The sequence below is a fragment of the Lissotriton helveticus genome, chromosome 7 (genome assembly GCF_964261635.1).
Source record: "Lissotriton helveticus chromosome 7, aLisHel1.1, whole genome shotgun sequence".
Lineage (NCBI taxonomy): Eukaryota > Metazoa > Chordata > Amphibia > Caudata > Salamandridae > Lissotriton > Lissotriton helveticus.
Window position 1 is genome coordinate 285162790 of NC_136068.1, and position 27389 is coordinate 285190178.

General features: G+C 45.2%; 1 protein-coding gene across 1 annotated transcript in view; it reads right to left on the bottom strand.

The window, feature by feature from the left end:
* Positions 1–27389, bottom strand: part of LOC144769045 (protein-glutamine gamma-glutamyltransferase E-like) — a 305940-nt gene that overhangs the window by 43273 nt on the left and 235278 nt on the right. The window contains exon 9 of the mRNA XM_078653040.1: positions 9969–10211. Coding sequence (XP_078509166.1) covers positions 9969–10211 — 243 coding nt within the window. The remainder of the gene's footprint in view (positions 1–9968; positions 10212–27389) is intronic.

Here is a 27389-nt window from a genome sequence, read left to right on the forward strand (position 1 = left end):
CATTGTTGGCCCACCGGGTCCCTGAGAAGGATTGGGGAGCGGGGTTGTGGGGTCGCTTTGTGAATGAGGGAAGAGATACCCTGTTAGACATGCCTGTTGAGAATAGGACGTCTTATGCTCATATGAAAGATGCTTTAATGTTAAGGTATGGCCTCACCCCAGAAAAGTACAGACAGGCCTTTAGAGAATGTAAGAAGTTGCCTGGTACCACATGGGTGGAGTATGTGTCATATTTTTGCAGAGCCATGGATGGTTGGGTAAAGGGCAGCAAAGTGGAAAGTTATGATGCTCTTTATGATTTGTTTGCTTGGGAGCACTTGTCTAATAACTGTTTTCCAGAGCTGCGCCAGCACCTTATTGATAGCAAGATATCTAACCCTAGAAAACTTGCTGAAGAGGCGGACCGCTGGGTCAGTACCAGGGTCCACAAGGGTCCAGTGGGAGACTCAGCCAAAGGTGGGCAGGGTCCCCAGCAGAAGAGTGGGGGGGACACGGGTAAACAGAAGGAGTCCCAGAAAGGGCCCCAAAGTAATCCCCAAGGGAACCAAGGGAAGGGTTCCCAGCCTCCCCCAGATAAGAAATCAGAGGCCCCGACAGGTAAACCTGGTCGTAGGGGCCCCATGACTTGCTTCGCTTGTAAGCAGGTGGGACACCGTTTTTATGATCCTCAGTGTCCCTTGAAGAACTCTAGTGCACCACCCGGTGCACCACCACGTGCCGCCCCCCGTCAGTTGGCGAGTGTAGCTCTAGGAGGGGAGGAGATGGTTGCCCATGGTGGGGAGGGTCCCGCAGAGATGTCCCTGGTCTCCCTAGGAGACATGGAATTGGTCCCGCCACCCCCTCTGCCTAGTAACACTAAAAAATATAGGCAGTGGGTGACCATTAATGGCCATAGAGTGGAAGCTCTCAGAGACACCGGAGCGAGTGTGACAGCTGTCAAGTGTCACTTGGTGTCCAGAGGGCAGGTTGTTCCCCACGCATTCTACCCTGTGATAGCTGCTGACAACTCCCAGAGAGAGTGTGAGGTAGCTCAAGTTTCCTTTGAATGGGGGGGAGTTTCAGGTACTCTTCAAGTTGCTGTAAGGCCCGCCATGCCTGTTGATTGTCTCCTGGGCAATGATTTAGAAGACTCCCCTTGGGCTAAGGTGGAGAGGGAGACACATTTGAAAATGTTGGGTGTGCCAGAGTGGGTGTGTGCAACCACTCGATCCATGACAGCAAGTAAGGGTGTTGATGGGGTTCTGGAGCCTGAAAGTATGGCCCAGGACCCAGCTGTGAAGAGAAGAGGCAGGGGGCGCGGGAAACCGTCCCCCGTAGTTCCCGTGGTCCAGGAGGAGGCAGACCTTGAGGGGTATGCCCTGGAACCCACCGGTGAACAAGTTGCTGAACTGGGAGACCTGCCCGAGCTGACCCACTGGCAGCAGGATGGTGGTCCCTCCAGGGAAGAGTTCTGTGCAGAACAGAAAGTGTGCCCTTCTCTTGTGGGTATGAGGCAGCAGGCCTCAGCCCAAACCTCAGGTGATCAGTCAGGGTCACATTTTGTTTACTGGGAGAACGACCTCCTGTATAGCGAGCCTAAGGCTGCTGAGCCTGGGTCAGCCCGTGTGCTGGTGGTACCCCAGCGCTTCAGAGCCTTCCTACTGGGTTTGGCTCATGACGTGCCGTTAGCTGGACATCTGGGGCAGGACAAGACCTATGACAGGCTTGTCACCCATTTCTATTGGCCTCAGATGCGACGGGACACAGATGTCCATTGCAAGACCTGTCAAACTTGCCAGGCAAGTGGGAAAAGCGGGCGGAAGCAGAAGGCTCCCCTCCAACCTTTTCCCGTGGTCAGTACCCCCTTTGACCGGGTGGGGATTGACATTGTTGGGCCACTGGACCCCAAGACAGCCCTGGGCAACAGGTTCTTCCTGGTCTTGGTGGACCATGCCACACGGTACCCGGAAGCCATCCCTCTCAGAACAGTGACTGCCCCCGTGGTGGGAAGGGCGCTGATGGGTGTTTTCTCCCGAATGGGGTTCCCCAGAGAGGTGGTGTCAGACCGGGGCACCAACTTCATTTCCAACTATATGAAGTCTCTGTGGAAGGAGTGTGGGGTAACTTATAAGTTCACCACTCCTTACCACCCTCAAGGTAATGGGTTGGTTGAAAGATTCAACCGTACCCTTAAAGGCATGATTATGGGTCTTGAAGAACCAATGAGGCGTAAATGGGACGTCCTCTTGCCATGCCTGTTGTTTGCTTACCGTGAGGTGCCACAGAAGTCTCTAGGGTTCAGCCCCTTTGAGCTTTTGTATGGTCACCCGGTAAGAGGACCTTTAAGTCTGGTCAAAGAAGGCTGGGAGCATTCTCCCAGGAAACCTCCCCAGGATGTATACAGTTACATGCTGGCCTTTAGGAACCAGACTAGGCGCTTCAGAGATCTTGCTCAGGCAAATCTGGAGGCCAGCCAGGAGGAGATGAAGCGGTGGTACGACCAGAAGGCCACTCTGGTAGAGCTTCAGCCTGGACAGAAAGTTTGGGTCATGTCCCCTGTGGAACCTTGTGCGCTCAAGGACAGGTGGACTGGACCATTTGAGGTTGTGGAGAAAAAGAGCAATGTCACCTACATGGTGGACCTAAAGTCTCCCAGGAACCCCTTGCGGGTCCTGCATGTCAACCGTTTGAAGCCCCACTTAGAAAGGTCCGAAGTGGGCATGCTCCTAGCTACAGATGCTGGAATGGAGGAGGAGAGTGAGCCTCTTCCTGACCTCCTGTATGCAAAAGAGCAAGATGGGTCAGTGGATGGTGTTGTCCTCTCTGACACACTGACCCCTGAACAGCAGCAGGATTGTCGCCAATTGTTGGGACAATTCCCTGATCTGTTCTCCTTGATTCCTGGTGTCACTCAGCGGTGTGTCCATGATGTGGACACCGGGGACAGCACTCCTGTCAAGCACAAGGCTTACAGAGTGACTGACAAGGTCAGAGCATACATCAAGGAGGAGGTCTCCAAGATGTTTGCCTTAGGGGTGGTTGAGTCCTCTAGCAGTCCTTGGGCCAGCCCCGTGGGCTTGGTACCAAAGGCTGCAGCGCCTGGTGCTCCCCCGGAACTTCGGTTCTGTGTGGATTACCGAGGACTCAATTCAGTCACCAAGACTGACGCGCACCCCATCCCCAGAGCTGATGAGCTCATAGATCGGTTAGGGGCTGCCCGGTACCTTAGTACGTTTGATCTAACGTCTGGGTACTGGCAGATCGCCTTGACCGATGGGGCAAAAGAGAGGTCAGCATTCTCCACACCCGATGGGCACTACCAGTTCCGGGTTATGCCCTTTGGGATGAAGAATGCCCCTGCCACCTTCCAGAGGTTGGTCAACCAGGTCTTGGCTGGACTGGAGGATTTCAGTGCCGCCTACCTGGACGACATCGCAGTGTTCAGCGCCAGCTGGGAGGAACACTTGTGCCACCTCCAGGAAGTGTTGTTGGCCCTGCGCAGAGCAGGCCTCACAATCAAAGCCAGTAAGTGCCAGATTGGGCAGGGTTCAGTGGTGTACTTGGGGCACCAAGTAGGGAGCGGCCAGGTGGCCCCCCTGCAACCCAAGATTGATACCATCCTGGCATGGGCACCGCCCAAAACCCAGACTCAGGTGAGAGCCTTCTTGGGTCTCACGGGTTATTACAGGAGGTTTGTCAAGGATTATGGTAACATTGTGCACCCCTTGACTTCGCTGACTTCCAGGAAGCAGCCACGACTTGTGAACTGGACTGACGCCTGTCAGACAGCCTTTGACACCCTGAAAACTGCAATGTGCACAGCACCCATACTCCAGGCACCCGACTTTTCTAAAGAATTTGTTGTCCAGACGGACGCTTCAGAGCATGGCGTGGGGGCTGTTCTAGCTCAGGTGAATGAAGAGGGCAGAGACTTACCTGTAGCCTTCATCAGCAGGAGGTTACTTCCCAGGGAACAGAGGTGGAGTGCGATAGAGAGAGAAGCATTTGCTGTGGTCTGGGCGCTGAAGAAGCTAAGACCCTACCTGTTTGGGACTCACTTCCGGGTGCAGACAGACCACAGGCCCCTCAGATGGTTGATGCAGATGAGGGGTGAGAATCCAAAGCTGTTGAGGTGGTCCATTTCCCTACAGGGGATGGACTTCACGGTGGAACACCGCCCTGGCACAGATCACGCCAATGCTGATGGTCTGTCCAGATTTTTCCGCCTTAGTGATGAGGACTCCCTAGGGTAAGGGTAGTTCTCCCCACATTTCAGCTGGAGGGGACACGTGTTAGACCTGGCATCATTGGCATAAGTCTCTCCTCCATTTTTTTTCTGTTTGCCTCCTCTGTTTACGATGTTTTTGCTGGTATATGCTTTGGGCACTGTGCCACTGCTGATCAGTGCCACAGTGCAAGTGCTCCCTATGTGAAATTGCTGTATTGATTTACTTCCATGTTTGGCTTATTTGGTTTACTATCAGTCCCTAGTAGAGTGCACCAGGAGTGCCAGGGCTTGTAAATACAAATGCTGCTAGTGGGCCTGCAGCACATGTTGTGCCACCCACAAGAGCGGCCTAGTAAAAGTATGTCTGAAGGTCTGCCATTGCCAGACCACGTGCAGTCTGACTGTCACGAGGACTGCGCAAGTACACCTACTTGCCAGTCCCTAAACCTTCCCTTAACTTCATGTTAGTCACCCCTATGGTAGGCCCACGGGCAGGGTGCATTGTAAGCCTAAGGTAGGACAAGCCTGACAAGGTTGGCATGTCCTAATAGTGAATTACAGCCATAGTCATTTTTCACTATTGTAAGGTAACCTGCTCTCCATCAGTTAGAATGGGCTGCCAGGATTATTAATGCTATAATCCTAGCGGGCTCGGGGAGCATGGTGCAATGTCGAGTTTGGTATCCCTGAACTCAGGGTTTAATAACGCATCCGTTTGTGTGGATGGTTTTTGGACTCTGTGTTTGAAAATAGCACTTTTAGAAAGTAGCTATTTTCTTGTCTAACTGTCTACCGGTCTCTGCTGGTTCTGGTGTGCGTGTGACAGGAGCTGGGTGGCTCCAGAGAGTCTGAATGAGTCAGTGTGGGATGAGTGGGGCATTTGCATTGAGAGTAGGGGAGAGTAGCTCTTGATAGCCTGCCCTGCCTGATACAATGTTGGCTCCGCCCCCCTGCCAGGCGACTGATGACTCTGTGCTTGCCTGGGACTTTCCTGGCCCGCCTCCTGCCGGGCAGCTGATGGCCCTGCCCCTGCCAGTGACAATGCTGGCTCCGCTCCTGCTGGGCGGCCGAGGACTCTGCCCTGCCCCGTGAATAGGCCAGGTGCTCTGGCCTGGCAACACCCACAACAAACCCAGGATGGGGGGAAATTCCCCTGCATGGACAAAGGGATCAAAGCCAAAAAGGGGTATAAGAGAAGGACCCCTGAACCAAGAATTCAGATCACTTCTGACAAGGAAACCTGAACCAAGGACAAGAAGCCTGCTGATCTAAGGACTGCCTACCCCTTCTGCCAGAGTGCTGTTTGTTGGGGGAATCCTGCATTGCTTCTTTATTTTTGCCAAGGAACCAGGAGAGAGGAACTGTGTGTGTACTCTCACTCTTTGCTGAGAAAATCTCCAAGGGCTGGAAGAGTGCCAATCTCCTGTTGAAGTCACAGGGCTAAAGGACTTCATCTGCTTAAAGTGCTATTTGCTGGAGTTTGTGAATCCAGCACCTCTGAAAGAATCCAGCAATCTCGACGCCGACGGACGCCGCCGAATCCAGCTCGACATCGTGAGTAACGGCTCCAGTGTCCCGCTTCCTCGACGCCGGCCGCCGGGCCCGATCGACGCCAGCAGCAACGCCAGTGAGTAGTGAGTTCGGCTCCAGCTCCAAGTGACCCCGTGTCTGCACCGCTGCTGATCGCATCGACTTCGAGCCCTCTCGACGCCGTGAGCGCTGCTCACTCTTGCAACATCGACATCGACGACGCCGTATCCTGCTTCATCCCGTGAGCGCTGCTCCCGCCTGACTTCGGTCGACGCCGCTGCAGATCGCCCCGACTCCGAGGCCCGATCGACGCCGAAGACGCGACGCCGGACATCTCGACGCCGCTGATCATCGAGTGCTTCACTTTTTCCAAGGTACTGTGTTGTTGGGGTCTGTGCGACTCCGGGCTCGACGTAGCGCTCCTCGCGGTCGACGCCGAACCTTTGGATTAACTTTGCCTCGACGTCGTGTGACTCCCGTGTGGGTTACATTGTTGCCAAGAACTGTGTTTTAGAGAAGAAGAGTTGCTTTTGATACTAAAGACTTTGTGCTAAGAAGAAACCGTGCTTGAACTATTATTTTTTCCTTCCAAGAGTATTTATTAAGATTGTGGTATATTTTTGTCGTTATTTGGTCTTGTGCTAAACCTTATATAAAAATCCATATTTTTATAATACTACTGTGTCGTGTCCATTTGTAGTGTATTCACTTTATTACTGTATGTGGTCATAAATGCTTAACGCACTGCCTCTGAGATAAGCCTGTCTGCTTTGCCAAGCTACCAAGGGGGTGAGCAGGGGTTATCTAAGTGTGTGATCTCCTTGCCCTGACTAGAAAAGGTGTGTCCCTATTTGTCAGAAGTGTATACCTCTGCCAACTAGAGACAGCCGCTTCTAACATAACTAGTTTGCCTTAACACCTATGGATAACATTAGGTCAGAGGGGCTGGGTCAATACTCATCTAGTATTAGTGCTAATGTTATAGGGTTCTGTGACGATTGAAAACGTTGTAAACTGATTTGTTGAGAATGTAGGTCACTTGCAACACACTGCAGATGATGGCTATATATACCTTTGAGTTTTGGGGTAAGCCAGATCTTTTAGGGTTCAACTAGGGATTCTGCTCGATTTCTTACTGATTTTGTTGCACATAATTGACGTACAGCTACATTTACGTTTTGGAAGATAGGGATAACTCCTTCAGGGCAACAGAGTATATGACTCCATTGCCCTGACAGAGTCCCCACCAGCCAAATTCAGAATAACCGCCAAGGTTGCGATCATTTCTGAAGCATTAACAGGAACCGCTGTCACATCGGTTCCTGTCAATGGTTTTTTAAGTTTGACTTACACTCTTTGAACATTACGGAGCTCTAGTAAACCTTACATTTTTTTATTTTCAAAAAGAAAATCCAGAAGTGGAAATTCCCCCTCGCCATGGGAGTCATCTCTCATGATGAGGTGGCATTTTTAGGTTTTTACTGCCCCTTACCACCAGAGTTTTTCTGATGCTGACAGCAGTAAATTACAGCTATATGTCTGCCTATCTAAGTTGGGTGGGTTTACATATAGTGCCAGATGTATGATGCTTGCATTTAGCGAGTCACAAATTGCGTCAAATTGCGACTTGCGATTTGCTAAATGCAATGTAGAACAGTGTCTCTTACACTGTTTGTGATTCCTAAAGGGTTTGCAGATTGCATGCCTCATCAATATTCATGAGGCAAGCACATTTTGCGACCACATATTATAAGGCCAGCACTCACAGGGATGGTGGCGTGTTGGGTCAGCAGACCACCATGTCTGTGACTGCTTTTTCAATAAAGCTGTTTTTGTTTAAATGTAGCCCATTTTCCTGAAAGGAAAACGGGATACATTTAAAAAAGAAAAATTTAACTTTTCAGTTTCAAGTTTTTAAGGGCAGGCAGTGGTCCCTGGGACCACTGCCTGCTCTTAAAAAAATATATATGCACATACTCACAAAGGGGAAGGGGTCCCCTGGGGGCGCCTTCCCGTTTGCAAGTGGTTTACCACCTATTTGAAGTAAGTGGTAAACTGCGAGTGTTTTGTAACGGCAATTGCGCTTGCACAACAACAGTACATAGCATGGTGACTTGCTATTAGGGAGGGACACCCCTTCCTAATAGTGAGAGTCGCAAATGCTATTTTGCGAGTCACTGACTCGCAAAATAGCATTTGTACATGCCTGGAACCTTTTTTGCAGTCGCAAACGGGCCGATCTCCCGTTTGCGGCGGCAAAAAAGGGATGTACATCTGGCCCATAGCCATTTCTCCTATGGTCTTTACTCCTTCAGGCCATTGGCCATGGTGGAGACGAAGTAGTCTCCACTGAGCCCAAACTAAGGTTTACCCACAACTAAATTTGGCGGGCGAGCCATTATATTGCCAGTAAAGATACTCTGTTGATACTGCGATGGAGTATGCTTCCACTGTTAGATCCGTCATCCTTAGGGTGGTCTTTCCACCAACTTTTTGTCTCTGATTTTTGCAGATTCTTTTTGTTGGCCTTAGGACTTTGAGCACGTTACCACAGTTAACAAGTGTTAAAGTGCTTGTGCTTCTCCGGGTATGTATGCCTAATTGGCATATTTGTTGTACTGATAAGTCCCTTGTAAGGTGGTATACCATAAACCCAGCCAGGGGCTTTACTTCAAATGCTACCAGTGGGCTACAGCACTGATTTTGCCACCCACAAAAGTAGCCTTTCAAACCTGTCTCAGGCCACCCATTGCAGTGTCTGTGTGGAGTTTACTGCTACTTCAACTTGGCACTTAAAACTACTTGGCAAGCCTTAAACTCCCCTTTCATCATATATGTGTCACCATTAAGGTTGGCCCTCAGTAATTAAAAGGTAGGACATATACCTTGATGTTTTACATGTCCTGGTAGTGACAAACAACCCATTTTGTTTTTCACTGCTGTGAGGCCTACCCCTCTCATAGGCCAGCGTTGGGAATTACTTAATGCACTTTTAAGCTGCAATTCCTGATCAGAGAGGAATAGCTATTAAATGTTTGATAAGTTTGGAACAGTAATGATAAATCTTCCTTTCTGGTGAGATTAGATTTAACATTACTATTTTAGAAATGCCACTTTTAAGAAGTGGACATTTCTTTGCATTTACTGCTCTTTGTGCCTGACAGCCTGTCCCCAATACACGTCTGGGTTGGGTGACAGCTACACTTTGTGCATTCCCTCTGGACAGCCACAAACACAGGAAGGTGAGGCTCATCTGCATTTTGAGCACTCATCTGCATTCATCTGCATTCTGAATGGCCTTCCTGGGGCAGAAGGGGGGACAGGTAGCTTACACTTACATCTGAGTAGTCTCTGTCCTTTCCGCAGAAAAAGCACGGATTTACCCCTCAGGGCTAGACTGACAGACAGGACTAGGCTGAAATGAATCCTTGTACACTTCATAGAGGTATTTTGAAGTCACCCCCTACATCAGAGGCACTTATGGGTATGTACTTGGTCTCTGACCCCCACAAATCAGACTCTTCTGGATCTTGTACTGAACCTTTGTCAGAAGGACCGTTGGGCTGCTTAAAGGACTCAACTGGGCTGCTTTTCTGGAAAGACTGCTTTTCTAAATCAGGCTCCTAGTCTATTTCTTATTTTGCCTACTATTCTGCATTGTTCCTATTACTGACAGTCTTAATGGCAATGATTCTATGTATTTAAATTAGTCTATTTTCCCTATGTGCACTCTACTGATTTCTTTATTGTACGATTGAATTTGTAATAAACATTCATGGTTTTTCTAAATTCCTCTCTCAAACTCATTTTTTTAACTAAATTGTTGAAGAACACAGACCACCAAACCAGTGATGAACCAACCTAGCTCCAACTCAGAAAACGTCTGAAAGTGGAGCTGTTTGAGAAGTCATTGGCCTGGATATACCCCTATAAGTGCATAGAAAAATGCATGATGAAGGTCTTCTCTGCATGTCGCTGTCTTCTAACTGCCCATTGGGAAATGGTTAACATATGCTGACATGCTCATTGTTCTACAAAATGTTTGAAAGTAACTACAACATGGCAACTAGGTCCCTACAAAACCAGGAACAAATAGGCAAGATTTCTTTTAACATTAAATTGCTATGCATGCCAATTTAACTTATACAGAAGTTGCTCTCTAACATAGGTCTGTATTGAAAATCTACCACTTGTAAATGTAAACAGCTGATATGTTTGCAATGTACTTTACCTTCTTCATATTTATACTGAAAGGTGATATCCTCAAAGGTCTTCCCATCAATTCCTGTTGTGCATGTCAGCTTACCAATAGACTTTGTGTCCGGTGTTAATCTTCTTAGGGTACCTTGTTTGTCCTTTTGAAAATATGCTCTGTCAGCATTCACCTCGGAGTACACAAACTGTGTGTCATAAGGTTCTTCAACTCGTCCTTCCTTCACTGCTGTCTGTGAAGCTGGCCCTAGGCAATACAGACCTAGAATAGAACGAGAAAGTATTTGTCCCATTGTCAAACAATTAGGGGTGGCAAGATCCTCAACAGATGAAATTGCTATTCAGGACCCTCAAGTACTTTAAATTTGCCCACAGGTTTTGGATATTTTCAGGTTTTTTTCTTATTCCATTGTCCTAAGTAACTGTATTGATGACCTTAGTCCAAAGATAGGGCCTATTATTTCTTGCACTATCTACTATGTTTAAAAAATAGTTCAAACTTTAGCAGGAAGGGTTTATCAAATATGAGTCGAACAGAAAGGTTTCTCCTCGGGAGATACCACTCTGCATAAGTCCATGTGGTGTGGTGTTTCTGTCTGAGTTTTTAGGCACATATTCCTCCTACTGAAAGCAGAAGGAAACTCTGCATGAACAGAGGGTTGAATCAGGACACAAACCTGCGGGGAAGGTCCTGGTAATATCGGGACCCACATGTTATTGCACATTGTGTCACTGTCAACTCAGGATTCCACATAATCAGGCAGAGTTATTGTCTAGAATGTGTCATTACAGTCCCTTAATGGAGGGACCTTTTTGGTGTGCATCTTAGTATTGTGCCCTAGGCACAGAAACATCAGCAACATGCATATATTACTATGTTTCATGCTCATTTTAACATTGAATCCCATTCTTTGCTGATTTCCTTATTTAAACATTTGTGTTCATAATGACATAGACTACAGTTTAGAATTATGAATACCATAATAGAGATTAGAAATATCACAGAGAAGAAATCAAATTTTGGGAAAAGTTAGAATTTATGAGACACGTTGCAACAGAAAACTCGTAATGCATAGGCGGTAGCACTTTTACCAGAAAAATAGAAGGTGTACAATGAAATTGACCTGTGGTGCAACATATTTGCATGTTTTTGAGCTACTGAAGACCTAGGGCAGATTTAATATCCTTTCATGCAATGCAACTGAGCTAGGAAGCTTTTTTGTTCTGCTCTGCTTTGCAGTGAAAGGGAGAGCACAGCAATGCACCATATCTACTAAGGTATGGTGCACGTCAGCCTTTTCATAGTGCTGGAACACTTCAGGCAGCCTAGCACAAATGCAGGCACCCGTGTGCCATGTTACACGGATTCCTGTGTTACCGCAAGAGTGCCTGTGTTAACCTCTTTGATGCGTTGGACGGCCCCCGGTGGGCACATGCGTCAGATTGGCCGGGGCCGTCCGTTCTACGCATGTGTCATATTTCGCTGCACCGCGGCGGAATTTGCGCCGTGGCAAAGCGGCTAAGGGTAGAATTGTTTCTTTTCAAGGAAGGGATATATACCTGCACAAAAACATTTCTTAGAGGCATATTCCTCTTTTTATGTTATCCTCACTGGACTACTGCAACGGCTTATTTGCCAATGCTCAGATCCGAGTAATCAATAAAATGCAGACCAAACAAAATGCGGCAGCAAGACTCCTCTCCAGAACCCCCAAACATAAGTCCATCGCTGACACAATCAGAAACTATCACTGGCTCCCGATCAGAAACCGGATCAAGTTTAAGACTCTATGCATCATATACAAAGCATTACATAGGCAAGGACCTCAGTTCCTCAAAGATCAGCTGACATCCTACTGCCCCCCCAGACTACTTCGATCCACCACCTCCAACAAACTAGTGGTGCCACGCACCAAGACCGTCTCCTGGGGAGATCGCCGGTTCATGGTCACGGCACCAAGACTGTGGAACACCCTGCCTCAGTCGATCAGGACCAGTCACTCCCTCTGGTCATTCCGCAAAAAGCTAAAAACGTGTCTGTTTAATCAGTAATCCTCCTATGAACCAGCTGTGGAGAAGTTTGCAGAAGTCGCAGCGCTGAGACGCCCAAGGGCAATTGTTCGCGCTTAATCAAATGTCATAAATAAATATGTGTGCTGCACAATACAACGCACATATAAAGAGGAATTAACAAGGAAAAATCAAGATATTTTTTTCTCTCTGAGCCTCTTGAGCCTGTCCCGGATAGAGGCATAATTTTTGGGCAAACTCATGTTTATTGACTGTAGTAAATCTGGTTTTGCATCAAAATCCATGGATGGAGGAATGGAAACGCCCATGTTCCATCCATGGAATGCCTCCATAAAGCAAAGTAATGTAGTGCAATTCTTTGTAAATCCCGCAATACATTTCACATAGGGTCTCACTCTAAAAAGTGGTGCAATACTGATGCAAATATTAGTAAATCTGGGCCTTGATGCCTATGGTCTACCCAAGGCCAGACTGTGAAGAAAAACTAGCCCTGGCAATTCCACTTCTCGGGCCCCCTGGGGGTTAGGGGGTGACTGAGAAGCTCTAGCGGGAAGCACCGCTGCCACTTTTATTTTGTTACAGGGGGCCGATATTACAGCACTGTTTCAAAACTGACCCAAGTGACAAAGCCAGCCCCCTCAGCTTCAAATCTGGCCCCACCCCTCCGGCCCACTGTGGGAAAGCCTGCTGCGCGCTACCGCCAGCCCGGCCGTGGGTCTACCCCAAAGTTTCCATAAGCTGCAGGAGTTTATTTGAATTCTCTGATGTATCCTATTAAGAGGTCTCATATTTAAGCGAAATTCTTGGAAGCTTTACATCCCAGCAGTATTTTGCATTTAAAAATGATGCAGCTTAATTGGCTCACATTCCCTCTTGGTTTAATCTGTACAAAACTGTACCATACTGCGATTTTACCACAGTATAATTTGGACTAACAAGAGGGGCTAATTTCAATTTGTGGAAGACTCGCATGTATGGTTTCAGTTTCCTAAACTTTACATCAGATTTCTTTCTATGGCAAGCTTGAACCTCGAAGTTATAGGCTGATTTTGTTTCATACTATCCATCTTAAAACTGTGTTTACATTTGGTAGAGGGCTGATTAGATGCTTTGCATTCGTACTGATCCCTGTGGAGAAGCTAATGTTTTCTGAAAACTTTGGGATCTGCTGCAAAAATTACTCATGCTAGCATGCATAGTCCCTTATTGGTGGCCCACTTAGAGGAAGGTTGTAATGCGAGGGAAATCTGTTGATTAAGTAATTTAAAACACAACAAATATTCTGGAGAAATGGTTGCAAATAGTCTAATCACTCTCAGGGTAGCATTCCAACATATTGATTTCACCTACTGTGCCACTCTAGACAGAGGTTCCTCCAAATGCACATCCTGATCCTCCTGGGAACAGTCCATTCACAACTTCATGACAATGCCCCCTTCAGAAGGAAACACAAGCAACCCCTGACTCGTTTTGGCCTTTTTAGAGCTCTTCAGTGAGTTATAGTTTGGATTATATGGAACAACGAGAAGAGACTCATGTCTGGGCATACCTTTGGCCTTTGAAGATGGTATATAATACACCCAAAAGGCAATGGGAGGAATGATAAAGACAAAGGCCTGCCTTACGCAAATCAGTAGAGGCTCTGTTCCTCATATGAACAGTCAATCCTGAACTAGTAGACACGTTCTTCTCCAAAACAGACCACAAGCAACCCTAGAAAAATTGTGGGCTTCTGACTAGAGAAATATAGTAGGAGAAAAACAATGAGCTGCAATGCTACCTAGGTAATTACCAGTGCTGCCTTTGTGTGTTGTATGGAAGGCATGGAAAGAAATGGGAGTATTAGTTGGGGTGTGAGAACCTAACTCAACTAATAATCACAGCCCACATCATCATGAACCAGAAAAGTCCCTAAATAAACCTGCGCTTAACCCTCTGGTAGCTTGGCAAAAAGCAGTTGGCCTTACTTAGAGGGAATGTGTCAAGCAGTTATGCAGCACTCAAACAGTAATAAAGTGAAAAATCTACATATAAAAACTTCAACATTTAGACAAATAGAGTACATTTTAATAAATAAAATGGCACCAAAATACAAACATCCAACAAGTAGAACCGGAGATATGAATTTTTGAAAGTTTGAATTAAAAATAGCCTTGAAATACACAAAGCGCCAACTGTGATTGTCTGGTTACATTTGACTTGGTCAAAGTCAAAAGTTAAGGTCAACCACAAAGGATTGCTAATCAGATATAAGGGCTTGATTTATACTTATGGAAAGCTTGCCTTCTGACTTAGAAACCTTTATGGACAAAAAGTGGCCATTAACGATCTGTCAGCAGGGCAAGCTGCAAGCTGGCTGCGAAGCATGGATGTTGCGTGGAAACACCCACAGCGACACCCATGGAACGTCATTTTCACACAAAGCCCTGCGTGTAAAGGGGCCATATTTATAAGGACAGGAAAAGTCATGCAGGGTGGCTTTTCCTGTTCTTGTATATATGGAACAGTAAAATGGGCCATTGATGCGTAACAAAAGGTGATGCCTCTGTGGCACAAGGGGATTGCAAATAAGCCCCCTTGTCTTTCTTGGCTCTCGAGGCAGTTGTTTAGCAAAGACTGTATAAGTCATACGACTTGCAACTTTAGAGCTGGAGGATTACACTTTAACATCAGCCAAGGTTCCAGGACCTGAGTGAACCATTTGGGGATTAGGACTCACTCCAACAGAGGCCACCAGCAGGGTCCAGGGGAGGTCCATTTGGTACGGGTCAGCTGGACAGTTGCAAGAAAAGGGAATGGAAGCTTGTTGTGTCCTTCTAGCTTAAACAGGAGGTCAGTCAACTGACACTTGGAGTCACTTTTGGGATGATGGGTTCAGGCAAGTAGGTCCAGTCTTCCTTCAGGTTTTTCAGACAGCAGGATAGTCCATCTTCTAAATCTTCACAGGTTTAGGAATGTTCTGAGGAGAGGTTCTGGGACTGCCAATCGGTATTCAGTCAAAATATCGAGTTGGAAATATCGACTTACCCTAATATTGAGTTTTATATATCGTGACACAAAAATACTGACAGCAAGAATATGGTGGTCATGAAAATCGACTTTAAGGTAAGAAATATCGATTTAAAAAATATAGAAATCATTAATATTGTTTGAAAAAATATAGTTGTTTAAAAATTAGATTTTTTAATTAGTGTAATGTATGTTAGTATATATTTTAAATGTACGTGATGCATTTTTTTATAAGTATTGTTTATGTTTTTTAATATATATGTATTACATTTTTAGTAGATATTAATTTTATTTTAATTACATTTTGTGTTTTTTAGTTCTGTAGCAGGCTGTGGTGTTATAGGAGAATAGGGTGGTAACTATATTAATGAATATATTCATTTATTAATAGTCATTCTAATTTAGATTTTATTAGGTTGTGTTTTTAATTTTTTGGGGTAAATGTTAGATGCGGGTTGTGGGGTTTACGGGGTCAAGGGTGGGATGTAATTTATTTTTTATTAATTAATAATTAGTTGTCAATTAATAGGAATACATTAATTGACAATTAATTATGGTAATTATGGTAATTGTGTAATTAATTTCATGTGCGGGTTGTGGAGTTTATGGGGTAAAGTTTGGGAGGTAATTTATTTTTAATTAATTAATAATTAGTTGTTAATTAATAATAAGTAAATAATTGACAATTAATTATGGTAATTGTGTAATTAATTTTAGGTGCAGGTTGTGGAGTTTATGGGGTAAAGGGTGGGAAGCAATTTATTTTGAATGGAATAATTGATAACATTAAATAATTAATTGATCATTAATTAGAGTAATTGTTTCATTATTTTTTTGGGGGTGTAGGTTTTGGGTTTATAGGGGTGAAGGGTGGGGAGTAAATTAATGTTACTTACTTTATAATTAGTTGTTAAATGGTCCTAGTTATTTAATTGAAAACGTTGTGTAATTGTGTAATTACTTTTTTTTACAGTTTAATTTTAGGTGTGGATTGTGGGGATTATAGGTGCAAAAACTTAATTAAAGCTTTTGTGTTTTAATTTGTTTTTAATTATTAATATTTATTTAATTGATCATTAATTAGGTTAATTATGCAAAAAAAATCATTGTGAGTTGTGTGGTGTTATAGGGTAGGAAGTAAATAGACTAAATGTATGTAATAATTAATGTTTTTGTTAATAAACAATTTCTAAATAATGGGGTGCCTGCCACAGGGTGCAAGGTTTTCCCCAACCACCCCTTTTCTCAATGGGAGCCTGTGTTCTCATTCGGAACACAGGCTCCAATTGAAGTCAATAGGAGTCCGACCAAACGGTGTTCAGACACATCTAATCGGTTGGTTGGTCTCCCGAACCTGGGTTGTTCGGAAAGCATTCCCAAACCAATTTGGTTGGACTGTTTCCAGACGACATCGTAATCGGGCCCTTAGAGTCGGAAATGGAGTTGAAAATCTCCAGCGGGATGAATCAGAGAGCTATAGTAGAAGACACTTTTATGAGGCCGGCTGCCCCTTTGGACAAAGACCGCTGAAATGGATTTGTTGCTGTGGAGAAGAACATAGCAGGAGAAGCTGTGACTTCAATTCGACCCGTGATGCATCTCGGGCAGATAGGGGAGCAGGTTGCTCCTGGTCTCCTCCTGCTTCTCAGAGCAGTTTTAGCCAAATATTTTCCAAGTCTTCACTTTTGGAATCTGGTCACCTTCAGCACCACTTCCAAGGGTCCAGGATGGATGGAGTGCCACTTGGAGGTTCAGGACTTACTCAGGCAGGGTTCTGGTATGTGGTAAAGGTGAAGGGAGCCTTTTGTTTCCCTGAGGTTCAGATCAGGAGGCCAGCAAACCTGCCCTGTGTGGTAACTCTGGAGGTCTTGGGTTCAAGTTACAAGTCTAGTCCATCTTCCCTAGGCAAGATGGCAGCAGGGCAGAAAGCCATCATTTCAGCAAGGCAGCATCAGTTCAACAATCCAGAAGAGGAGCAGTCCTTTCAGCAACCAGCAGTCCTTTTTCCTGGCAGAGTCCACAGGTCCAGAAGAGTACTGAAGATTTGATGTCTGAGATCTCCTTTTTCTACACTAGTGCCCTCCTTCTGGAAGGTGAGTGTATTTTCTAGATACTGGTTTTGAAGTGCATGGAAAACTCCTGATTCCCCTACCCCGGCTCCAGGTTGGCTGCAGTGACAATGTGGAGATAATATGTTTGTGTGAGGGCAGAGCACTCCCTATCCAGTTGTACTTGGGCTATGCTCAGCCTCGCCCCTCATCCAGCCAGTAGATGGCCCATTAAAGCACACCTAATCCCTCTTTTGTGTGACTGTCTGGGAGAAATGTACAGAGTCTGTCAGTTACACCCAGTCATGCGTCCCAAGACAGGTTACAGGCACAAAAGGGCAACTTTCAAAAAGTGTAATTTTCTAAATTGTAATAAAAAAATGAACTTTACCATAAAATATGGTTTTTCATAGCAATTCCAAAGACACAAAACATGATGCAGCTACCTGCTCTCCATTGGAATTGACAGCTTTTTAAATGCAATTAGGAATAGGAATCTGCAGTTTTATCTTATGGCAAGGGGAGGTCTCACAACATTAACCCCTTTGGTGCGACCGCGATTTTCGCGCTGTGCGGCCGTTTTTAACAGTGGGCGGGTTCATGACGGCCCCCAGCCGTCATCAGCACACGCCCACCGCGATGCATGACGGATGGGGGCCGACATCAGCACCGAAGGGGTTAAAAAACAAATGTTGGAGTTTTCACTACTAAGACATGTAAAAGTTAAAGGTATATGTCCAAACTTTTAATTAAACAGCTCCCTGCCCTATGGGCTACCTAAGGCCTGCCTGAGAGGTGACATATATAATAACAATTGGTTTAAGGCTCGGTAACAGGGTTTTAATGCCAATTTGAAATGAAAGTATAAAACTGCATTCAGGCTACAGTGGCAGGCTTGGGAAATGTTTTAATGTGCTACTTAAGTGGGTGGCACAGTCCCACTGGCAGCGTTTAATTTATAGGCCCTGTATATGTGGCATACACCTCTATAAGGGACTTACAAGTAAATTGCATATCCGCCAATTTAACCATGTCTTAGTAGGGAGAGCACAAGTTCTTTAGCACTGGTTAAAAGTGGTAAAGTGCATGAAGTTCTAAGCTCAACAAAATTAATTCAGCAAAAGTTGGAGGGTAAAGGCAAAATGTTTGGGAGTGACTCTGCAGAGAGGGCCAGGTCCAACACCCCTCAAACCAGTTTTCATCAGTCCTTCTACCTCCGCTGGGCTTTGTGCCATTCTGACTAGAGACACAAAGGGCAGGCAGACGTGAGCTTCTCATGCCAGTAGCAATGTAGGCAACCTTTGAAGCTCAGGAAGAGGCTGGGTGCAGTCCCCAGGATATCCTGTCAATGGAGGAGTTCCACTCCCCCCATCCCAGGGCCCTTTGGCCACTGTCTGAGAGCAATTCATGTCTCTCCACAGCGGAGCCATCATAGGTCAAGTGACAGTTAGACTTTGGCAGGAAAGCCTTTTGGACTTAGACAGGAAAATGACAACTTTCTAAAATAGTTGGGTGTTAAATTAACATTAAGGTTAGTCGTTGAACTATCTTTCTAACTACTTCCAAACTGAATTTAGCACATATTAAATGTAAAAATGTAAACTAGTGTTAGCCTGTGGGAGACCCAGGCTTGCAACAGTAAAAAACGACTTTGAAGGTTTCTCACTGCCATGTAAAAATGCATGGCCTACTTTTTAAATACCATGTAGCCTGTCTACCATAGGGGTGACTTATAAGTGTTATAAAGGAAGGTTTAGGCTTGACAAAAAGGATATTTTGCTAGATTGAAATGGCAATCTAAAAAATGCATATACAGACTGCAGTTGCAGGACTGGGTAAAAGGTATTACAATGCTAATTTAGTGGGTGGCAGTATGAGTGCTGCCGCCCACTATTAGCATTTAATTTTGTAGTAAAGGTACAGGTAGTACAATATAATAGAGACTTGTAGCACATTAAATGTGCCAATTAGGAATATACAGTGGCCTAACTAAAGTGGAGGGGGCCCCTCTGCAAAGTACACGGAGGGGCCCCCGTCCTAACTCAATCAAGGGCACTCAGGCCAGGGTACTGTGCAGAGGGCCCCCCCAGAGCTTGCCCCCCCCTGAACCATGGTGGCTGCGGGGGCCTTCATTGCACCACTGGGTATATACACATTTTTAAATGTTTGAAAGGGAGAGCAAAAGCACAAGCACCTTGGTTAGTAGGGGTAAAGTGCACAGAGATCGAGAGGCAACCAAAAACAGGTTAAACAACAGAAGGCAAAAATCTGGAGTGACCTTGCAGAAATGGGAAATCTCCAACACACCATAGGAAGCCATGGTTATGACCAGACCTTACTTGTTGTTCCATAGAATCCAAGTTATGCCACACTGAAGAGGCCTAATAAGGCTGAAACTAGTTTAGGGTTTACATATGTTCCCTTCTGGAGTGGGAATAACATGACAGTTCAGGTTGGACTGTTCTCATGTGGAGCAGGGTCAGTACAGATTTGCATAATGCAGCCCTCTGTCTAGAGTAGTAAAGTGAGCAAAAACATGGGGTTGGATTGCTACCCCGAGTTATTGCCAGCAGTAAAACTATGTGCAAGCATTCCTCCCATCACCTTTGTGTGCTTTTCATTAGGAATGTAACCACAAGTGAAGAATTGAAGCAATTAGAGAGGCTTTTACCACTGCCATCTGCACTGGTTCCACAATCATTATTACCAATAAAGATAATTGCTTAAATCTAGGGCAGAAATCCCACTAAACTGTATGAGATATATCCTTCAAAATCCTTGGTTATGAAACAACAGTGGAACAGGTTGAAATGGTAAAGAATAAGAACTCCATAATGCAGGTTAACAGCATGCCACTGTGATAGGGAATATGAGTTATGATAATGTCCCTCCCTATTGGAGGTACATTTGCAATAGCATTGGACACTGCTGGGAAATGTGTATGTCAAGTGAGATTACATGGGCTACCACAGGGTTGCTTTCTTATTAATAAAGAAACAGGATCTCAAAATCACCACTTCTCTTGCGGGGTAGGAGAATTGTGTTAGAAGCTTTCTATTTAAATTGGAGGGGTAGATATGAGAAGGTAAGGGCACAGGACACCAATATTGCCTTATTTGTTGTTTATCATACATAGGTTAGTAATCTTTCTTCATCAGATTTCTTACCACTCTCCATTGTTGAATGTCAGTCCGTCTAACCATCAAACTGGTACACTGCAATCTATTGAAAACATCTGTGTTTAACTTTTTTTCTCAATTTTATCATTCTCATACCTTCCTTTATTATATTCAACTTCATTGGCTGTTTTTTTCTTTACAATGCAAATGTATGTTCTCTTAATTTAACTGTATTCTCTTCCATGTTCTTTAATTTCTGCTTTTTGTGTCTTCTTATTGTGCCTCATTCACCTCTGCACCTTCCCATTTGTATTCATTTGAACTACTGGCTCCTGTTAGATCTATCAGCTTCAGGGTGATCTTCCCCCATACGTTTTCCCTTCACCCCTCCTATTTTTGCTGATCTCGTTTTTGTTGCCCTTAGTCCCCTGTACACTTTACCACTGCTAGCCAGTGCTAAAGTGAGTGTGTTCTCTCCCTTGTACATGGTAGAATTAGCTTATACCCCATTGACACATTTATTTATGTTTTTTTAATTGTTTTTATTGGCATTTCTCATAAAGATGACAAACAGTCACACAAAATGCAGAACATTACTAGCTGGCAAGCCAGCCGGCCGGCAGGGATACAGAGACACGCAATATAATGGAGGAATGCATCCACTGCTGCTTAGGTAGAATACAGTCAAGCAGTTTGCTCCACTATCCACAAGATATGCAGGTCTGAACATAGATATCTTTCGAGTAAAACATCCCACACCCCAACCATTTCCCCCGTACAAGCCAGGGTTCACATCACAATAGCGGTTGCATCAAGCTCAACCAGCTCACAAATGGGTCCCAAATGTCTCTTGGGTGGGATTTCGTCGGTATTAGTTCCGAATAGCATGCCAATTGGGCCCTACTGTATGCAACATTTTTTACCCACTCCCTCGCTGTGCAATAGGCACCTTTAACCGCATGCGGGCTAGCGGGTTTTCCCGCTGCGCGCTGGATTTTCAAAAAACCCGCGTTACGTGACAAAGCCAGCTCGTCATGCGCGTAGCGCAGGTAACGCCCATGAGGAGCTGGCTTTGTCATCAGCGCTGAAGGGGTTAATACACTTGTAAGTCCCTTGTAAAGTGTTACCTCATGTAATCATGACCTGTAAATCAAATACTACTAGTAGGCCTGCAGAACTGATTGTGCTACCCACTGAAGTAGCACTATAAAACATACTTCACGCCTGCCACTGCAGGCTGTGTGTGCAGTTTAAAATGGCAATTTCGACCTGGTAAAATAAATCTTTTGCCAGGCCCAAATCTTCCTTTTTAATCCATATAAGAACCACTGGTGTAGGAAGTGAACAGCCCAGAGAGCAGGGTGCAGTGTATTTAAAATGTTGGGCATGCTCTTTAAATTTTTGCATGTCCTGGTGGTAAAAACTCTTAAATTCATTTTTCACTACTGCTAGGCCTACCTCCCCCATAGGATAACATTGGGTTAACTTATTACATTTAATAAGGGATATCTTTAAATTGGGGGTAGATAGGAAGCTTGAGTTTAAATTTGAACTTGGTGTCTAAAGAATTGTAATTTAAATCCCTCCTTAATGGTAAAGTCCGATTTTCAGAAAGTTTGCATGTTCTTGTCCTAACCATCTGGTGCTTCTAGCCTGCTTCCTGGGTCACATGACTAGGTGTAGCTAACAGTTGGTCTTTGTGTATTGCTCCCAGACAATAGAAGACAAAGGGAGGCTAGGTGTTGGCAGAATGGGCCTCTCTGACTAAACGAAGGGGAGAAGCTGTAATCTACCACACTTGCACATCACCAAGGCCCTGCCGGAACACACTCACAAAGAGTTTGACACAAGCCTTTTGTGTCTCCAGACAAGCCAGAGCCAGGGCAGGGAGAAAGGGCATGCCTGACACCTCATGAGAGTAAAAGCCGCTAGAAACAACTCCTACTTCAACGTGGGCACCAGGTATAAATAATGGACCCTCAGACACAACTCTTCAGCACACATCTGGACCTGTAGAAAACTCAGGTGAAAAACTGCTCTGCTGCTTTGCCAAAAGAAAGGCTGCCATTTTTCTCTACTGCTCTGATGCCCTGCTGCCTTTCTGCCTGAGTGAGATGGAATGGACCTGTATCTTGAATCCAGGACAACCAGAGTGATTCAAAAGGCTAGTTGGGTGGCCTCCTGTTCAAAGCCTCGGGACAGATGAGGTTCCAACAACCTTATACCCAACAACTGGACACTCCCAGCTGTGAGTCATGCCCTCCCAAGTGGTGCCACTCCAGTCCTGGACCCTTGGAAGTGGGCCTGAAGATGCTTTGACAGCCCAACAGTGATCCCAGCAGATTCAATGCAGTGAAACACATTGCCTCCTAGAACCATGATGCATTGCCTCACTTGACGCCACATCAGAACCGCTGTGCGGCGCATCCTTGATGGTCTTACTTTGCATCGCAGCCCACAGCCTCTTTGGAACTGCTGCTGCATGATGCACCCTTGACCCAGGTATTTGCATCACAAGCCCTTCATCAACGCACCTTCAATGATGACGCAGGACCTCGCATAGTTGCCTCACAGTTTCCTGGAACCACCAATGCACAATGCATCTCCACACCAGGGCTTGTATTGCTTTGGCTGCGTGTTGCATCCTCGCCATGGGATCTTGCAACCTGGATTTCAGACACTATTGTTCAGTGGGCCTAACTTGGCCCCTGTTGCCTGTCCATGCTCTATTACAGTTGCCTGAACTTCTGACTTTGTCCCGGTCCGTTGTGACCAGAAAACTACAGTAGGTGCTTTGTGCTGTTTGGTGCAATTTTTACCTAAATATTTAAAATTGCATTTCTGGTTCTACTGATGGGATTTTTGTTGTTTCAGTCTTAAATTATTTATTCAATGTTGCACTCATTTTCTATATTGGTGTGGGTTTTTTCTTGTGTAGTGGTTCACTTTGTTACTCATTGACTTTCTGCATAACTACTTTACACATTGCCACTATGTTAAGCGTGACTGCTCTGTGACAAACTGCAAAGAGATTTGAGCACGTTATTTTGGGAGTGCGTGTGACTTCACCCTGACACGGATTGTGGTTAGTGCTTGAGAAGGGTTTCACCCCCTTCAACCTGTCACCCAATTTCTTACAGCTCCCAAACGAAGGAATCAACTATTCCACACTCCTTCATTTTAGGAACCGGCTGAAGGATCTTTTTTTGTAATCTTGTAATTAAAGCTTAACCCATGATGTTGTCATCTACTGTGTTTTTCAATAGTTGTGTCCGGTATACATTTGTATAAGCAATTTGGGTAAAGTCTCTATAAGTAAAAACTGGAAAATAGAAAATAAATATGTCTTTTCTCTCTATGTCATCACCAAAATTATCATAGGCAAGTTAGAGCTAAGTATATTTTATACTATTTTTGAATAAAAATTAAAACAAAGAAGGCTTCAAATGTAAAAAATGGGAAAACGGCTTCTCTCAGCACAATTTCAGTTAAAAAGCCTAAGGCCCACACGCCTTTGTTGATACTGAAACTGGAACACATAAAACAAATCAAACGGAGAGCGCAGAAAACAGGAGATTAATGTCCTATGGGGGCCATTCTGTGTAGTCTAAATATTGCATCAAAGAGACATTGTATGGAGCTGTCTACAAGTTGTGCAATGATGGGCTCTCCTTTGTTCTTATTTTAGCTGCCCGTGTGTGTAGTTTGAAAAATGTGGGATTGTTTATGTTTGGTTGAAGTATGCAGTCTATTGTTTCAAGAGAAGGGTGTTGGTTGTATGAATAAAAGTAATAACACGTTCGTATATTGTATTTCATTCAACTTTCTAGTTGATTCATTATAGTGTAAATGAATAATATTTTGTTGTTGCCTTGGAGTACTTAACTAATTACGGATATATGAAAAAGTAAGTTGTTCCAGCTTGGATCTGAACATGTCAACCACATGTTGCACATACAATCCAATCCAAAAATTCTTTATTTCGGCCATTTGAGACCATAAAAAGACCATTAAAAACACATTTAAAACACATCAAACATGCATTAAAAGGAAGGCAGGGTACATTACACAACTAGTTCAATTCCCTGTAGGATCAGGGCATGAGGAGGCAATTACTCTATTTCATTACAGTCCATAGCACGTTCGGCATAAGATTAGTCTTTTTAAAATGTTCCCCTTATTTGCCACATAGCCATTAAAAACTTGGCAACTGCAAAAACAATATAGTGCAGGGTACCTGTCTTTAAAATTCTGTATGAGTGTAAATAGTTTCTGATGCCCAAATTGCTACACAGTGGCACCAGCCAATATTTCCTCGGTCTAGTGTAGGCAGGGCAAAAAAACAACACATGTGTTTTGTCCTCCTCATTCTTACTGCACCCAGGACAGATTTTATCGTCCATCGCTGTCCATTTGCAGGTAAAGGTTTTAAGGGGCAGAGTGACTAGCCTCCATTGAATGAACAGTTTCCTTGCCAGAATAGGAAATATAATGTCCATAAAACCTTCAAAGTAAAAAGAATTCTTGGTGTCCAAAAATTGTTCAGTTAGGGTGCCGATTTTGAGTGCACACACAAGGGAAACTAGGCTTTTCTCCTTGAATATTTCAGCTAGCCTTTTGCGTGTCACCCCTTGGCAACCTCTTTCAGGTACCTCCCACAGCTCAGGAAGTCCCAAGCGATAGAATTCTCGTTTGATATAAGCCAACCACGGAATTCTGTCACGATGGTTGAGGTTCAGGACATGCTTGAGATCTTCCCTGTAGTTGGCAAGTTCACCAGTAGACCAGAGCCTGTGCCAGAACCTCAATGGTTTTAGTGCCATTTCATCCCCTATTGAAGGCAGCCCCAGATCTAATCTCAAAGGTAGCAAGGGTGTACCCTGGGGAAGAACCAAGAGGCGTCTGAGGAAGTTGTTTTCTACCTTGACAAGTTCTGTCCCGGCTTTGTGACCCCACAACTCACCACCATAGGATGCGGCTGCTTTGGCTTGGGTTTTATACATCTCCAGGGCTGGACTAATGGGTTTAAAGGTTGATGTATTCGCAACCTTCAGAATTGCCCCCGACATTTGGGCCAACTTTAAACGGGATCTAGCTATCTGAGGACCCCAGGATAGATTTTCGTGTAAAGTTACCCCCAAATACTGGAACGTTCTGACCCTTTCCAGCCTTTCAGAACCCAGTGTTGGATTGGGCCTAGTTGTAGTGGAGGGGTTGAATACCATGAATTTGGTTTTCTCTGTATTGATCTCCAGGCCATGCGCCCTACAGAAATCCCCAAACCCATGTAGTATCCGTTGGATCCCCATCGGGGATTTGGAAAGCAGGAGGGTATCATCGGCAAACATAATAGCCGGAACCCTCCTGCCTGCCAACAAAGGTGCGTCGCTGTCCCTGACATTGTCAAGATGGAATATGACACTGTTAACAAAGAGGCAAAACAGGGTCGGCGCAAGAACGCAACCCTGTCTTACCACTCTGAGAACTGGAAACCTAGAGGACAACGCTCCATCCCTTCCACACCTAACCTGGGCAAAATTTCCTTCGTGGAGCCTGATTATAGCCTGTAGCAGTTGTGGAGGAACGCCCAACTCCTAAGAACCTCCCATAATTTTTTACGGGGGACCAAGTTAAATGCGGTCCACGAACACCATGTACAGACTCCCCCCCCCCTCGATCCTCACTGTTTTCCAGTAAAGAAGGACGAGGCGGAAAATCTGGTCCATGGTGGACGTGTTTTTCCTGAAGCCCGCCTGGAGGGGACTAAGGATCGCATTGTCCTCCATCCAGTCAAGAAGATGGTCCAGGAGGAGGCGGGAAAAAAGTTTTTGGGGCCCATTTATGAGGCTGATCGGCCTGTAGTTGGCTGGAAGCAGAGGAGAGCCCTTTTTGAAAATTGGTACTATCTCTGCCCCCAGCCAAGTACAGGGGATCTCCATCCCTCCCAAGATTCCCATACGGAGGCAGCAATATTTGGCTCCACTGTTGATTTTGGTTTGCCTGTACCGGTATTAACCAGAGCCCAAAATTTTCTAGAATCCCTGGTTTCCAGTGCCAGCCATAATTCCTGCCATCTATCCCAATCCCAATCTGACTTTGCCTGGGCGATGGCTTCCCTGTATTTACGTCTCAGCTAAACTACCTTATCCTTGTTGGTGCCGGACTTTATCATAGAAATCAGCTCAGTTTTTATCTTTTTACAAGTAGAGTTATACCACGCTGAGGTTCGAGTCCTCTTCTCCCTGGTCGCCACCAAAGGGTAAAAAACCTCTCCTAAAACTCCCACTAAATCTGTGTGAATTTGGGCTAATTTCTCATTAAAATCAATGGTTCTGGGTTTATTAATTAGTCTGTCCACTTCAACTAACTTCGGGAGTGCCAATTCATAGATTTTTATTATGCACTCTTTTGAACTTACTAATTTCCCCCATCTTACCCTACGTCTGTTGTTGCATAAGACCAAGTTCCCTGTGTCCTCACTAGAGACTGTAAATGACGACCCTGCTTCGGGAGCCGGGTAAGTCATATCTAAACTGAGGGCATTGTGGTCACTGTCTGATCTTTCTATTACCCTAAAATCCTGGACCTTCGACCACAAGCCTGTGTCTACAAAAATGTAGTCCAGGCGCGATTCGTGATCCTTCCTATTGAAGGTACACGATGAAGGGGTATCAGATGGAGTACGCCCATTGCAGGCCCTCAAGGCAAAGTTCAAAGTCAAGGACAAAATCTGCAACGCTAGAGGGGACCATAATTTTGTATGGGGGATTGGCATGGAGGGATCCCCCAATAATCGTCTTCAGCAGTTAGGGCACCCTCCTTCAAACCTTCCAAGGGTTCGAAGTGGCAGTTGAAGTCTCCGCCCATCAATATCTTGCAATCGGTGGGTAGCTGCCCCAGGAATGAAGATAAAACATCCAAAGTGGGTGATTCCATGGACGCACTAACTGGGCGCGAGTACACATTGACAATCGCCAGATTGAAGGCATTAGGCCATTTGAGAAGAACACATTGAATGTCCTCCGAGCAGGTTGGTATTATCTTTGCTTTACAACCAATATGACTGGCCACCCAGATAGCGAGTCCACGGGAAGGCCTCCCTTTGCCATTCCACTTGGCATTGACGTAAAAGGTTGCATAACCTGCCATGTGGAAGGAGAGGACCTTCACGGATCCTACGGGAGTCTTAAATGCCCTTCCCCTCGTTCTCTCAGCAGCGTTACCTATAGATGG